Below are 16,606 nucleotides of genomic sequence, written 5' to 3' on the forward strand. Positions count from 1 at the left end.
ATTATGAGCATAAATTTACCTTTTAGAAATATTACATCCATGAATGACTAAAGTAACCCAATGTGAATGTAATAAACTAAATGAAAAAAAGACAACGTAAATATGCACTTGAAATAACAAATCAAATTATGCACGTGTGTTGTTGCGGCAAAAAATTTAAATATTGTTCGGCAAAATACTCCATATAAAAATAATCGTTGCGAGTGGAATATGATCTAGACACAACCGATCCAAACAACCGTGATTTCCTATTTTTTTAAATTGCATAATGGCCGATTTTTGCTTCAAAAAATACGCGGAAGTTAGACTAGATCTAGTTATTTTTAATATATCATTTCATATTATAAAAGATATTTTGATGAACATAAATTAGAAGTCCTCAACCCCGTTTATTCCTTTTTTTTTCTTGTGAGATTATTTTAAAATGAGGAATATTAAAATCATTGTCAAAATCGTTTAATGTAACCCATGTTTCAGTTAAACAAATGATATTAAAGAGATTTTTTGTTTCTTCTAAAAAATCTAAAAGTTTTTCAAAACTCCGATTTAAACTACTTATATTGAGGTGGAGAATTCTAATTTGATTTGAACTTTTTTTATTTGTGTTCTGAAAAGAAAAACTTCAAATTCTTTCGGATAAAAATAAGCACAATCCGTAAATCCGCAAAAAAAAATTATTATCTGGGTCTATGTTTTCATCAGAGGAAAAGCGGTTTACTTCGAAAAAATTAAAAGTAATGGATTCAAAATCATTTAATTAAGCCGTGGTTGTTAAAATTAGGTTACGTAAGCTTTCTTTTTAAGAATGAGTAATTCGATTATTTGTTAGGAGCGTTTTTAAAAATATTATTTTTAAAAGAAATGATTTTATCGTATCGAACCGAAACATTCTCACTGTTTTCAAAAAAGTTGGTAACCCAAGAAACCAACTTTTTTTTGACCCTGTGAATTTAAATAACCAATTTTTGGAATATATAAATGGCCTTGACTAAAAAAATATTTTAAAGACACCAAACTTTTTTTTGCCTCGATTACTCTATTTTATCGCTAAAACGAGACAAAAAAATACAATATTTCAAAACACGATTCATAAGTGTTTTGAGTTTGGCCGTGAACGCATTTGTTCAATTATTTATCTTCTGATAAACTTACAAAGATTGGTTTTAAAAGGCAATGAATGGACATTGGTAAACTTATGGTGTTTTTGAATGTTTTTGTCTTGTTAGTCTTATCTAACTGCCATTTACACTATGAAGTGTCATCGCGTGGACACATTCCATGCCGCTGGTTCTCATCGGTAAAGCAGTACAGTGAAACAACATTGAGCCGATTGCTTTTTTTATAGCATAGACATTGTCTAAGTTGTTTCTTATAGCTTTTCCATAATAGGTTTGCATAGAGTTAATTGTTTTTTCAGTCAACTTCCCATTTCTTTATATGGGATTCTTTGTACCTTTATGTGATTTCATAAGGTTTCTAAGACTAGTACCTAAGCGTTTCTGAACATGCCCAATACATTTCAATTTGAGAGGTGTTATACCAAAGTCTTTATAGGGGTTTGCTGCTATGACTTCTTTAAAAGACAAAGAATCTCCATCTCCTAAGTATTCTCTGTAAATTAAGTTGTTCTTTTCCACAGAACGTTCGAAGATTTTAACAGCACCAGCTTCCTCCATAGCTTCAGATGACTTAACTTGATTAATATTGCATACATGTTCTGCTTCCCATCTTTCATAACCCTTATTGTTTCTCCCACATAAGGCAACCCTTACAATATTTGGAAAAAGTTTGTACATGTACGACTTTATCTTCGATGATATCAGTAACAAATCCATTAGAGATGAATGGCTTCTTTTCTGCCAGGCTCCGTCTATTTTTATACGTTGTTGTGTCTGACCATCGGAAGAATCTTGAAGATCGTCTGCAGCTTTTTTCATGCTTTTTAAAGCTGCATCATTATATGCATTATATATCTCATTTGAATTTAGGTTATCAAAAGCGTTTTTGGCTAAACCATACATGTTCATGCATTGAGTAAATGTGTTTAAACTTGAATGACCTCAACCAGTGTCTCGAAAAGAAATCACCACTCTTGCATTTGCTTTAAATATATTTCTTCCAATGGTATTACTGCTATTCTTTACACATTCTTTAGATGAGTAAACAGTAAGACTACAAGATCTACATTTGAACTCGAGATTATGTGAAAATCCCATTCTTTTTTGTGTGTTATCAAATAGCTCAATGGTTAGTATATGACATTTTGGACGAGCTATTTCCAAAAAAATATTTTTGAGAACAGAAAAGTTAACAAGGATATTATAGTCATACATATCACGACACTCCAAATGAATCTGAATACCCATATATAATTTTTTTGCACTAGAACACATGCTTATTGTATTTAAACTGTTTGTTTTGGCAGAAAGATCAATTTTTTCCTGTTTCCTAAACCGATTGGGAGGAGCCTTTCTTTTAACTTTTCTTGCATTAGTTTGCTTATTTCCATTGGTCATTGCTATATATTTATGTCTAAAAGAGTTAGAAGTAATAAAAAATACAAATAAGTCATTACACCTCAATATACATTCATAAAAATCTAATAAATAATATATTTTACGTTGCTTAAAGCGTAAGATATTCATTCAACCGATGACTTTAAGTTTATTAAAAACCATAAAACCTAAGAAACGTTACAAGACATTACGTTCGATACGGAGTTGAGGATTATCTGAGGAGATAAACCCAAGATATTTGACATTTCAATTGAAGTTACAAATGAAGAAAAACGTGAAAAACAACAATGCGAAAAAAAACATTATATACCACTATATAGAAATGAGAAAAAAAACTTTATATAAACTGAACATATATGATCTATATACCATTTTAAAGAGGATAAAATTATGCTCATGAAAAAGGTTTTTTTTTTTTTAAAAAAAATAAAAATCAAGATTTATTTCTTGGATAACCACCTTAAACGTCCTTCTTTCACTTCCGCAAACAATTTTCTTCTGATTGCAACCGTTTCGCGAGAAAAATCTTCATTTACATAAACGTTTGTTCTTCTGAGACGAGTTGCGATGTGCACGTTCAATTTCAATGCCCTTTAAACCCAGTTTTCGTAGAAAAAATGAATGAACCTTTTCTTCGGTTGCCTCCCAAGATTTGACTTCGTCTTCTCATATTCCATCAATTCTTAAATTACCTCTTACGGATTTTTTCGTTTAAAAATTCATTATTAATTCTTTCTTTCTCTAATTGTTTGTTATCGATTTTGTTAAATAAATGTTTGATGTTATTTTTAATCTTTTTATCAATTACGTGTTCGTTGAAGTTTCGTTACGTGTTCGTTGAAGTTTAAACTTTCTTTTATTTCTTCAAGCTTCTTTTTCAATTTTTTTTGATTTTATTTGCATTTGTAATGATATTTGTCTCAAGTTTATCCATTCTTTCGATGAGTATTTTTGTGTTTGCACTAACAATAGCAATTACAGTTTTTTCTTGGTTTTGAAATATAACTTCAATTTCCTTTTTAAAATCATCCAGCATTTCTTTCATAATTTTTTTTATTTGTTAGAGTGTTACCGCCATACTTAAAATTGATAAGATCTTTTCAGTTAGTGGATTCGTAGGTTTTTTAAATGTTTCTACATTATCTTTAAAATTATTTGACTTTATTTATTCACAAACTTTTATTTACCGGGTAAAATACGGAAATAAAGAGCAGAAAATTTCTCCCATTTCCACCACTGCCCCAGCCTAAACCTTCTGTCAATATAACAGCGTTCTTTTGTGAGTTCTCCTTAAGTCAGTAAATGTATGTACTGAAGCCCGCAAGTCTTTTACTTCCGACTTTTTTTCTTGCACCGTTGAAAATTCCTCATTTTCATAAATAACCGCAATAGAATGCAAAATACTTTAAAAAAAGCATTAAGTTTTGCACCAATTAACATTAAATATAAAATTATTTTGATTTTTGATACTAAAATTGGCTTTTTCCCTGTGGTATCATCTTAAGTAAACTGAGATATCATTGGTTTGTATTAATTGAAATAGATTTGCGGTTGATGCGGTTGTGCAACCACATTAAAAATTCGACCAATCTTTTTATGTCTTATATATAATAATCAACAAATTAATTTAATTTACTGACTTAATTTGTTTTAAAACTGTATGAAACTCTTTATTACTTCTTCAACTTTTATCATTATTAAACAAAAATATTTAATAAAAATAATAATTTTAAAATCAAATTATTGATTTGATTTTAAAATTTTATTGATTTAATCTTAAAATTTTAGTAATAATAAAACTCAAAACTTTCAGTTTAAAGGAACTCACGTCAGATCACTCTGTCTATGTCTTGCAGATGTTAAAGAAACAGTTAAGCAAAGGTGATTTTAAAAGTCTACTTTTGCTAAAACCTTTAAAGAATATATGGAAAAAAGAAAAACCTTGATGAGTAATTTATTTTTTTGTGCAGTGGTCTTTTCAGATTTCTGCTACCAATGCTTTCTTTACGAAGAACAGCAAATACTATTTTTGATTAATTTTTTAGATTAAAATTTTTTTTTAACTTCTAAAAAAATATGAAAATTAATATACTAATATTTTTGGCTTTGTTTACTTTGATTAAAATTTTAAAATGTGAAACTTCAGTAAAAGTAACTGAGATTGGTAAGATGGTTTTAAATGTTTTCAAATTTGGCAAAAAAAAAATGTTTTATTTATTCTCTATTCCAATTTCAAATTAAAAATTTCAATTCCAAAACCCTATCTCTGGGCAGGTTTTGCGACATCAGTTAGGAAGGAGGCGTGAACTTCCAATTAAATGTTCATCCGCGGTGCTCTGTGATTAGACCGTAAGGACTTCTTGAGGCACATAAATAAAAATTAAAAAAAAATTCAATAAGTTGATGAAGATGCTCTGTGATAAGACCGTAAGGACTTCAGGGAGCACCTCATTTTTTTTTCAAACTATTTTTAGGTGCCCCAAGAAGTCTTTACAATCTTATCACAGAGCACCGTGGAAGACCATTTGAAAGGAAGTTCATACCTCTTTACCGATTTTATAAAGCTTGTCGAGAGGTGACGTTATACTATGTATCTCTAGCTTCTGTGTCAAGAGCGCTAACCCCTGCGTGACCGGCTCCTCAAAAAGTGTAGAATCACACACACACACACACACACACACACACACACACACACACACACACACACACACACACACACGCACGCACACACAAATATAATTAACTTATTAATCACTCACACAAAAAAATAACTTTGGTTGGTGCAAAAGCACTCAAATTCTCACACGTTTGAGTTTTTAAATTATAAGCAATTGACGGAATCTTTTGTACCGACAGTACGAATGAAGAAGCGAAAAACTCCCAAAATGAAAATCCTTAAAAGAATGGAAAGAGCAAAAAAATCTAGCAATATATTTAAGAGTCTATCCAAAATAAGGGAATAGAATAAAATGAAATTCAAAAATACAGTTTAAATCTGACAAACTTGCTCATAACCTGCCGAGTAATTGGTAAGCTTTAGAGGAAATAAAACTTTCTTCTTCTATTATCAAAGCAGCACGCAAAATCACTACAACACTTCCACTTACTGGATATTTTTTGTTATTTTTTTTTTGTTATTAAGGTACTCACAGAATACTTATCGGTCTTATTACAGAGCACCACGAATGAGCATTTGATTAGGAAGTTCTTTCTCCGCTAATAAACGCGTCTCCTTTGTAACCTCCTGGATCCAGTCAGGTATGGAAACTTTGTATACCTTTTCATCAGTTTCAAGAAAAACTTCATTTTACTCTATAATTTTCACTTTCTTGAGCAGCTGCTATATCTAATGGTAATTTTTTAAAATATTTTTCTAAAGAACAACCCTCTTGGGAATAAACGTCAATTTTTAATTGTAAGATATTAATGCAAAAAAGGTAAGTCTAACTATTACCTCTCTCAAGGATAAGACAGAACTTTTAGCATAGAACTTTTCTTCTTATTCAAATATTGAATTTATGGCCATACTATTCCTGTCATTCCAGTTAAACCGATTTAATTTTTGTCAGACAAAAATTAAATCGGTTTAACTTTAAACCGATTTAATTTTTAAATTTTAAATCACTCTGGCTTCCGTTGCTAAAGTCTCAATTAAGCTCTTTTACAGCTTGTGATCTAGACAACATTCTTGTCATCGTCTTACAAACAAGCTCTCCAGAACTTTCTTCAAATCTCTCAAAATTATTTAGTGCTTAACTGAACCTTAAACTTATTTTAGCGTTTAACTGAATCTTGTATTTCTGCTGGAAAATGGCATCTGTTCCAATTTTTAACAACTCTGGAGTACATTCTGACCCCTCCAACTATCGTCCAATCAGTCTTTTCTCTATCATTAGCAAGGTCTTTAGGCCTTTGATCAACAAATTTCTTACATCCAATTTTGAGTCAAATAACTTTCTTTCAGACAACCAATACGGTTTTCGATTATCTTGTTCAATGGCTGACTCGCTAACTGCTGTGACTAAACAATTCTACAATATATTATATAAAGCCAGTGAGTCAAGGGTTATTGTTTTTGACACAATTAAATCTTTCGATAAAGTTTGGCATGCTAGTCTTCTCTATATCTTTGGCTCATTTGGTATATCTGGGAAAGTTTTTGAGATTATCAAATCATTTCTTTCTAACCTCATTTTAAAATCATCATCGAGGGCCAACATTCTTCTTCATTTCCAGTAAGTTCTGGGGTTCTATTTTCCACTCTTCTTCATTTCCAGTAAGTTCTGGGGTTCTATTTTCCAATGTTCTTCATTTCCTGTAGGTTCTGGGGTTCTTTTCAAGGTTTTATCCTTGGTTCTGTTTTGATTCTCATCTAAATTAATGATCTTACTAACAACCTTGCATATAAAGTGGCTCTATTTGCTGACAACTCAACTTTATACTGCTGTTTTGAGGAAAAGTATTATCTTTTTGATCGTTTAGAGAAGCGGGATCAGATTCTAATGATTCTCTTTCTCTTTTAGACTTTTAGATTAAATAGAACCTTGGCTGCTATGAGATATTAGTTTGAGTGAAGTCAACTTTTCTTTATTCAATGCTAAAGTGTAAAATTTAAACATACACCATTATACTAACAAAAACGTGAAAAATGTTTTAGTTAAAGAAGTTACTGCATCACGCTGTACGCTCAAAAGATAACATTGAAAAAAATTTAGCAACATAATAAAAAAGCTCGAGGTAACAAAAGTTCGGGTTAAACGGTTTTTTTCTTACCGCGAATTAACTTTATTTTTAAAAATTTGTCTTCTGCGAAATTGTCATTACTAAAATAATAAGTCCATAATAAACCGTAAAATGTCTATGTCAACTATAATAAGCCAATTTATCTGAAAAAACTATGAAGTCCTTGTGCTTGTTATTTATATTTTTTGACTGCACCTTAACTAAATATTTGTTAGGTGAAAAAAATGAAATCAACATTTTAAAAAAAGAACTCAAAGTTTTGCAAGAAGCTGGACGTCAATTAAAAACTAAGAAGAACATCGAAGATGCTCATTCGTTATTGTTTAGTAAATATGTTACATTGCTAAATCGTCCTTATGCTTCTGATACAAAAAAATGGAAGAAAAGACTAAATATATTTAAGGTAAATATATATTTACTCTATGTAAATAGATCTAAAGCTTGATTAGATGATATTAACTCTATTCTATTTGACATATTCTAAATCATCAAGTTTCTTTGTAGACAGTTTATATAAATCTTCAAATTTGTTGAAAGGACTCTTGTTCAAAATTTTCTTTTTCTCTTTTTCTCTTTTTTCCATTTTTTAACATTTGCATTTGGTTTTTTGAACTCTCTGATCTTATTGTATATTTATTTATAAGTCAATTTATCTTCATTTATTTTAGGTACGTGGACTGATTTTTTTAAAATTGATTAAATACTAATATGATATTTATCATTAAAAAGTTCTCAAATACAGTATTTTAAGGGTGAAAAAATTATGAAAATCAGACAATTCTATAAAAAGTTATGACGTTTTTAGTAGCAAGTTTTCAATATATGGATTTCTTGATAAAACTGTCAAAAAAAATTTTTTTTTTACATAAATTGTTATAAATTTGTCAATTCTTATACAAATATCTATAATTTGGTATCAAAAAATGTTTTTTTTAATGAAATTTGTAATATTTATGTATAACAAGTTGTTATTATTTTACTCCACATCACTAGCCAATATTACAGGTTTATCTTAAAGTTGGGTGTTGGGTTGTGGGAAAAGTTTAACACACCCTATCAAAATTTCATTCTTGGGTAATTCCACATCAAATCAGTCCATTGAACCATGTGTCTTCTTTTTGTGTTATATTTTGACACATTATTCTTATTTATAAAAAAATACTGTATGCAAAATTTCAGCTAAAAATGTTGAGTAACCACTCAAGATACTGCAGTTTTAATATTGACCTGGTTTCCCAAAATGACCCGGTTTTGATAAGATTCTGAAAAAATTTCTTAAAAAAATAAGAAATAAAAATGACAAAAATATGAAAATAAACATATATAATGTTTTTATGATGCTGAATTCGATAAATGTACTTAAAATGCTGACATATTAAAGAAACATACTCAAAAGTTAATAAAACAACTAGTTTCTATAAACCAACTTTGGGGCCCATTATCTAAAAACACCCTGCCAAATTTTTTTTTTTGCTAATAATATTTTCAGCTGCTTAAAATCTTACTAGGCACCAAAAATCTAACTGGAAAAAAAACTGAAACATATAGAACATTAACTTCAAAGATATATCACTTTTTCAAGAAATCCCCAAAAAATATTTGTAATTAAAATAGAAATAAGTTAATCGTAATTTAAAAAGTTACTTAAATATACAAGATTTTCAAAGGTATTGAAGATTTGAGTTATTTTGACTGTATTTGTAATAGTTCACAATATTATTGCCATTTTACTTGTACTTCTTCTATTTCAGCATTTCTCCAAGATGTATAAATTGATGAAAGCTACAAATACCAGGTAGAGTTGTTACGCCAGTAGATCTTTCTTTTTGCTCTTCACGTTGCAATTGTAGACTTACAATCTCTTTATGCAAATGAAGTTAACAACCTTGATTTTCTTAATACAAAATTCATACATAGCATCTGATGTGAGAATTTGGATTCTGTATGATCGTTTTAAACTTTCTTGCCCTGTTAACCATTTTACAGCACCACTAATCCAATTGCTAGTAAGCGACCAGGACACCGGCTAAAAAAAAGAGACTTAATCCAATAAATTTGCCAGGACCGCCAAACCCAGCTCTGGCAAATTTATTGGATTTAGCAGGGATTGATAGCCGGGTCTAGAAAAAAATTTATAATTCTTAATATATTATAATTTTATGCTTATATTTACTACTTATTAAATATGGGCATACATTTATATATTTTTAAACTACAATTTACTTTCAACAAGATTGCAAGCAACCACTATTAAGTTATGAGTTACTTTAAAATAGAAAACAAGTTAAAATACTAGGAAACGTATAACTGAAGACTTAAAAAGCTGTAAGTTGTATAAAAAAGATAAACATTAAGATAGGTAAGAGTTATAAGGTTTTTTTTGATGTTCAAGCAAAAAAACTAGATTAATAAAAGTTTTTATAGCATGAAGGGACAGGATATAGCAAAAGGATGCAACTTCTTGAAAAAAAAACCAAACAAAAATGAGTTTTGGTTTATCATTATAGAGATGATAGCTCGTTTGAGCTTAGACCATGATTGTATTTGTAGAAAAAAGAAAGAAATGCAACCTTACAACAATGGGAGAGTGACTCAAGTTTGGCAGATAAAACAGGTCTAATTACATTTACAATGTGCTTTTAGACTTGGTCTGAGAGTAAGAGAGTTGTTATTCATCAATATAGGAATGCCAACAATATTGCAATATTTTTTGCAGCTAATAAATGAGTTTTGTAGTCTAACAAAAATTGTGGACTTTAAATCCAGACTTAAAATCCAAAAGCCACTGCAAGCCTTAGGCTGTTACAGAAGAGAGATCAGATTAAAAATCTGCTGCTTGTTCTAAGCAATCAAAAAGTGAAGACTTTTTGTCAAGAGAAGAGTACTAAGTCGTCAGTAAATAGTGCCACTTTAGATTTCATGAAGATTGTTATTGTAGAAAAAAAACAATACGAGAGCAAAGGTAAAACCTTTGCTACCCTTAAAGTTACTTGAAATAAAGAAGAGGGTAAGCCTTCAAGAATTACTTTGCTACTGCAGCTAAAAAGAAATAATTTAACAACCTCAAAATCTTTATATAAAGAAACTAATAACAGAGTAAAAACTAATTGTAGGATAGTTGAAGAGGTCAAAGTGTTTTCTAGAGTTTTGAAAAATTGGAACCACTTATTTACCACTTTTTAAAAGTTTAGCAATAATTGAAGAGAGTTCTAGAGAACACTTTTTTAAGACTATGATGGAAATCTATTCTGGAGCACAAACTGTAGAAGTGTTTAATTGAGAATTAACTTTAGCATTAGAATTGGATGTTTAACAATGGTAAGTTTGTTTAACTGTTAGGAAGAGTATGGCCATTATATTAAAGAGTCAAATTAGAGAAAGATTTCTTTGCAAATAACTCTGCTTTATTCTAGGGAGAAGTAAAAAGATCAGACCCATGAATTAAAGATTAAATGTTAGATTTACTTTAGTTAATGACACTATTGAACACTAACCAAAAGTCTCTAGAACCTAACATCTGAGATAAGGTACAAGGTTTAGTAAACTGAGAATAACAGAGCTTAACATCAGGCAGAACTTTTTTAAATTGGCTTTTTGCAATAATTAAAGGAAATTTGTTCTTAAGAGAGATGTTTTTGTAAAAAAGATTAAAAAAATCATAAATGTTTAATAAAGCAACTGCTCAAGATGGTGAAAACTGTGGAGTAGAATGAGGTTTGACTTTAAATTGAAGAGAAGTAATAAAAGCTTCCAAACTTATATTCCAGAAGGAATAAAAGCTTCCAAGATGCATACATATTATGAATATAAACATATATGTTTGCTATTTATTTAGATGCTGGTATTCAATATCCTTTCATTGTTATATAAATGTTAGTATTTATATGAATTTGTATTTGCCGAATTAGAAAATAATCATATGGATGTGTGGTGTGACTCAAGCAAGACAAAAAAAGAAGGCATAATCTTAGACAGATTTGAAAAAACATTGTATCGAACAACGTTTGGTAGAAAAGAATAAAGTAATTTAGGTATCACATGTAAAGAGGCAGCAGCTTCAGTAGAAAATGGTAGTGGTAGAAGTAAAAAAACTCGAAGAGAGTGCCTTACATATTGTATGAATGAGCTTTAGTTAAGAAAAAAAAATGCTCTAGATTGTTTATATTAAAGAAACGGCATAAAACTGTACCGTCCTGCGCAACCATCAGTGAATAAAAATATTTTTTGGACAGATTGGAAAATTTTGTTTATAATATTGGTATGATTAGTTATAATATTTTGTACACATATGTTACACGTGTAATGTCATCTGATATAAAATAGTAAGAAATATGTTTCAATACACCTTTATTCAACAGTATATCACTAATGAATGTAAAGAACATTGTTGGGGTTCCAATAATAGCTCTGTATTTCATCTTAGACTACAAAAGCATAATTTTCAGCAAAGTCGCCAATAATGATAATGTTTGATTGATCCATATTTTATTTTAGTTAGTTAAGGTACTATGGTTGAGAGTGAGCAATAAAAGAATGAGCTTGTAGCTTTTCAAAGCAAGATACTAATAGTTCAACAAACGTTGGAACATCTGCTGTTTAACTTAATAGTGTTGCACGATCAGTAGTTTGCCATTGCTTTTAGTGTCTCTCAAAATCATCTTTGTATTCTACAAAATTCTCATGCAAATATTTAGTGAGGGGTTCTTTACCAGGACAATTATCACGCTGTGCAAGCATGCAGTTTTTTTTTTCTACTGAGTAAACAATTTTTGAAAGTAAATTCTTATACTTTAGTGCAATATTTAAGGCATCTACTAGCAATATGGTATTTTGGTGATAAGAACAAACACAAACTGAATGTGTAACGCTTGCACCTGGCAAAATGCACCACTTTGGTCTAAGTGAAGCAAATTTTGAGTAACTTATTTGTATTTCTGGATTTTTTTCTTTGTATAATACATATAGTTCCTTTAAATTACACAAAAGCAATTTTTTTTGTTTATAGACCTTCTTTTAAATGCTAACATAATCTTTTTTTCCACAATTTAACAGAATCTTTTATTTCTTTGTGTTTGACTTTACCTTTATACAACGGAGAGATTTTTCTTTGCTTGTTATTCTGTAACTGCAAAGTTATTTTGTACTTCTAATATCGACCAACTTGGGAGTGCCAGTGTTAGAAGTTGAATTTTGAACATAGACTTTTTTCTTTTTTGATAAACTCATGACGTCACGCTCGACTTAGAATAGTCAGTATCATACCATTCGTGACAGAGTTTTCTGATAACAATCCTTTCAGACATTACATCATCTAAATTTTTAAGTTGCTTTTCCAGATAAGTGTTTGTATAAATTCTTCATTTCACTGATAGTTAACACACACAGCTCGTGTTCTAACTTCCGTTTTTGTTTTTCATCCATTTTTTGGCTTTTAAATGTCTGTCTCTTAGATATCTCTACTCAAAGTGTATTATGTTCTAGTCTTGTTCTAATTCTTTTTTTTGTCCCATGTAAATTGACCACCTAACTACTTTTTCTCTATGCAATTTTATGCAATAGATTATCTAGATCTATAGTCCTATTCTTTTTGGATCTTAATTTGCTTGATATATAACAAAGTATTGCATTTGGGCATCTTCCTTTGTTATCACTAAACATGCAGAGTCATTTTGATAAGTTGGTCATCAATGAAACATAAAGTTGTAATTGGTTTTAAAATATTTGGGAACAGTTTTTTCCTAAAAAAATCTGTACTTCTGCAAAATAAAACAAAATGCAACAGGATTAGATTTGCAATTAGTAATTGTTTTTAAAACATCTTTTATTACCTGGATACCAATGACATGATCAAAACTTGCATCCTCAGCTGATACATGAAATTTTGTCATCCATGGTCCATTGAAGTTTTCCAAATAGTGTAAATCTTTATAATGTTGCATAAAAATAAAACAAGTAAATAATGTGAAGGGGGTTTCTTCGATATCTTAGAATAATACAGCGTTTTTATTACATCTTTAAATCTCATCTTGTTCACAACTAAAACAGTTTTGACTGCCATACAATCATTTTCAAATAATTCGCAGTGTTCCAATTCTAAACACTTTAAGGCTTCATGACATAAAATAGCATTGTCTAGACAGTGCAAATGACAGTTTAGCTTGTTCAGATTCTTGCCCCAGGTATCACATATTTTGGTAATGGTAAAATGGTTTACTGACGCTCTGTCAGACATTGTGTTGGATATATTTGAGATTATTGAACTACAACATTCATTGTAGGGAAGCAAGTAAAAATCTCAATACGTAAGAGCTAAATGATCAACTGCACTACATATATGGCTTTTATAACCAATTGCTGTTCCACCCGGTAATTTGTCTAGAGCAATGACCTGACAGTTGTTTATAGATGTAACGTGAACGGTGTTAATATGAACACCCTCTTGTGTTGTTGCATTGAGTCTATGGGTAAGATAAGAATTACAGACAGCCCATTCTGCTGATTGCAGTTCCGCTATAGTTCCAAGTTCACGAGTCATTTGCTCAACAGTATAAGGATGAAGAATATCAGTAAATTTAACGCCTAAATATTGCCCAATTTTTTGATTTAGGAATCCGATATTACTTTTCGGAACATAAGCTAATAACATGCTATAAATTATCATCCTTATTTGTAAAGGGTAGGTCTTTTTATCTTCTGACAAATTAGCATTTGGTATTTTCCCCTTTTTCATCTGGTTCATATCATTTTTTAATTGAGCAATAAACTTTTATTTGCCTTCATGTCAGTATTATGTTTTACTTTTATTTGCATTAAATTTTTCTTTTACTTTTAATGTCTTTGTTTTTGCTTTAAGGTTGCCAATTATCCTTTTGTAATGATTTGATTTCATTTGTTGTTTTAGTTCTAACTTCTGCTTTTAAAGCTGAGATGTTTTCTTTTCTTTTGATATTTTGCCTGAGTACTTTTAACTTATATGACATGCTATTTAATTTCGGTTTTACTTGTGCTATTTTTTCCCAGTGATCTTTGGTTGAGCTTACTAACTGAGAAGATAAGTATGATAACTTTTTGAGGATTTTTTTTTTCATAGGGGTGAGTTCTTCTCATGCATGCTTTCTTGTTTCATTTTTTGTAGTATTTAAAGAAGAGAAAGGTTTGCTATTAAAGAAAGGTAAAATAGCAATTTGTTTATTGGTTGATAAAACAGAATACTCAGAAACAGGAATTGATGAATTACATTGATTAAGGTACATTGACTATGTCATTGAGATACTTTTTGAATGGTTCACAAAGGGTTTATTACAAAATTCAGTGAACTTTGAATAACTTCATACATAGTTGCTAACCCATTTTTTTGAAACATTAAGAACATTATCGAGTTGATATTTATTAGTGCTTAAGTTAAATATCTCATTGACTTGTTTAGGAGTTTTAACAATTGACTCACTATTAGTAAGAAATAAAAAGATTACATGTCAATTTTTATTCAGAATGTGTTTATTTTGTCATGCAAAGTGAAGTTAACAGCTAAATAATTCTTCACTGCACCACGAAACACACCACTTTTGTTTTTCGGACCCTTTTCTTAAAAAATTTCTTTAAAAAGTATGTAAAAACAGTTCATAAAATATAATTTAATTTAGGAAAAGTGAATCGATGAAATATTGTAAATGGTTAACAATTGTTAACATTATAATCAGTCGTGGACAGAAAAGGCGTGCGATCACACTCTATTCCTCTATACACATTTATTTATATTTTGCAACAACTTAACCACTGCTTGTTAGGTTTTTGAAAATGTTTTAAAAATACACTAAATAAAGTATAAGGTAATAAAACGAGAAATTGCTTTTAAAGATTGTATACCATAAAAGACATTTATTTAAATTATCGAAAGATATTATATTGTTAAAAAGTGAATATTTTACGATGAATGTAAATGTTTTTAAAACAATTTGTACAATCAATTTTATAAACAACAACAAAAATGATTGTTTTAATAAACTTTTTTTGAGAGTCCATAAATTTAATAGTGGAAAACATAACAAAGTTATTATTTTTATGTAAACTTTCTAATAAAATTTGTTTACACTAAGGTAAATGGTTTTTAATAAAGTTTTGAAATGCTATTAAATAAGTTATCATTGAATATTAAATAAATAATTAAAAATAATTTTTTATTAGAGTTTTAGTTTTTCAGATTTATATTAGTTGATTTATTTTTAGAGTTATTGGTTTTAATTTCTCTTTTGTTAAGATTTCTTTTTTTTTTTTATAGTTTAGCCTGTTAAGTCTTTTGTTGGTTTTTAAGCTCGTTTTTAATTATCTAAAGAGCTGTGGTCAATAAAAGTCAAAATAAATTAAAACAATACAAATAATTTTCATAAATTTGCAAAGTACTGATCATATTATTAGCATAAAAATTGGTTCCGTAAATTACGATTTGTGCGTACCTGTTTATCTATTGGTCTATATATATACAACTCTCGGAATTAGGAAAAATGAGGTCAGCCATATATTGCTGACCTCAAACTGTTAGAGCTTGGCATTAGGCCGGCAAAAAAAACTGACACAAAGGGATTAACATGAAACAGAAATGAGGTCAGCAATTGCCAAATGCCGACCCTGATTCAGAGGGTTGTGTGTGTATATATATATATATATATATATATATATATATATATATATATATATATATATATATATATATATATACATATATATATATATATATATATATATATATATATATATATATATATATATATATATATATAAAATTTAACAAATTGTTGCATTAGATGTTGCACTAGATCTTCCTTTAGCTCTAGTAAACATATTACTTCTTCACTTTATATATATTTTGAAACCTTGCACTTGCTGTCTCTTTTTTAAGTGTCTTGGTAATTGAAAAATATCTCTGTTATTAACAATTTATTACATCTTTCATCATGTTGATAAGTTGGCCATTGATAGAACATAAACCTGTAAAAATTTTAAAATTAAGAATGCCAAATTCGATGTTCTGTGAAACAGAACAGTGCAACTGAGTTCTATTTACAAACTTGAATTGTTTGCAAAATGTTTATTACTACCTGCTGGGTTTGACTCGATACAAAAAAATCTAATAGTGAAAATTATTTAAACACTTTATTTGAAATTCCCCTTCCCCACTTGTCTTTGTAATTACTTTATTTTGTAATTGCTACTACATATTTATTACTATTAAGATAATATTTTTAGTAATTGATTATACTTAACATACTTTAAAAAGTAAAATGCAAATATTACGATATTTAAACTACTTTAAACAGTTATAAAAAAATTTAAATTAGAATTGATAAAAA

The 16,606-nt window shown here is 29.1% G+C and overlaps 1 protein-coding gene across 1 annotated transcript in view; it reads left to right on the forward strand.

Moving 5' to 3' along the window:
* The first annotated feature begins 7,330 nt into the window (after positions 1–7,330).
* LOC136078093 (cathepsin O-like) overlaps positions 7,331–16,606 on the forward strand; it is a 64,075-nt gene continuing 54,799 nt past the window's right edge. Inside the window, exon 1 of the mRNA XM_065792930.1 lies at positions 7,331–7,662. Coding sequence (XP_065649002.1) covers positions 7,414–7,662 — 249 coding nt within the window. The 5' untranslated portion in view covers positions 7,331–7,413. The remainder of the gene's footprint in view (positions 7,663–16,606) is intronic.

This window comes from Hydra vulgaris, chromosome 03 (genome assembly GCF_038396675.1).
Source record: "Hydra vulgaris chromosome 03, alternate assembly HydraT2T_AEP".
In the NCBI taxonomy this organism is placed as follows: Eukaryota; Metazoa; Cnidaria; class Hydrozoa; order Anthoathecata; family Hydridae; genus Hydra; species Hydra vulgaris.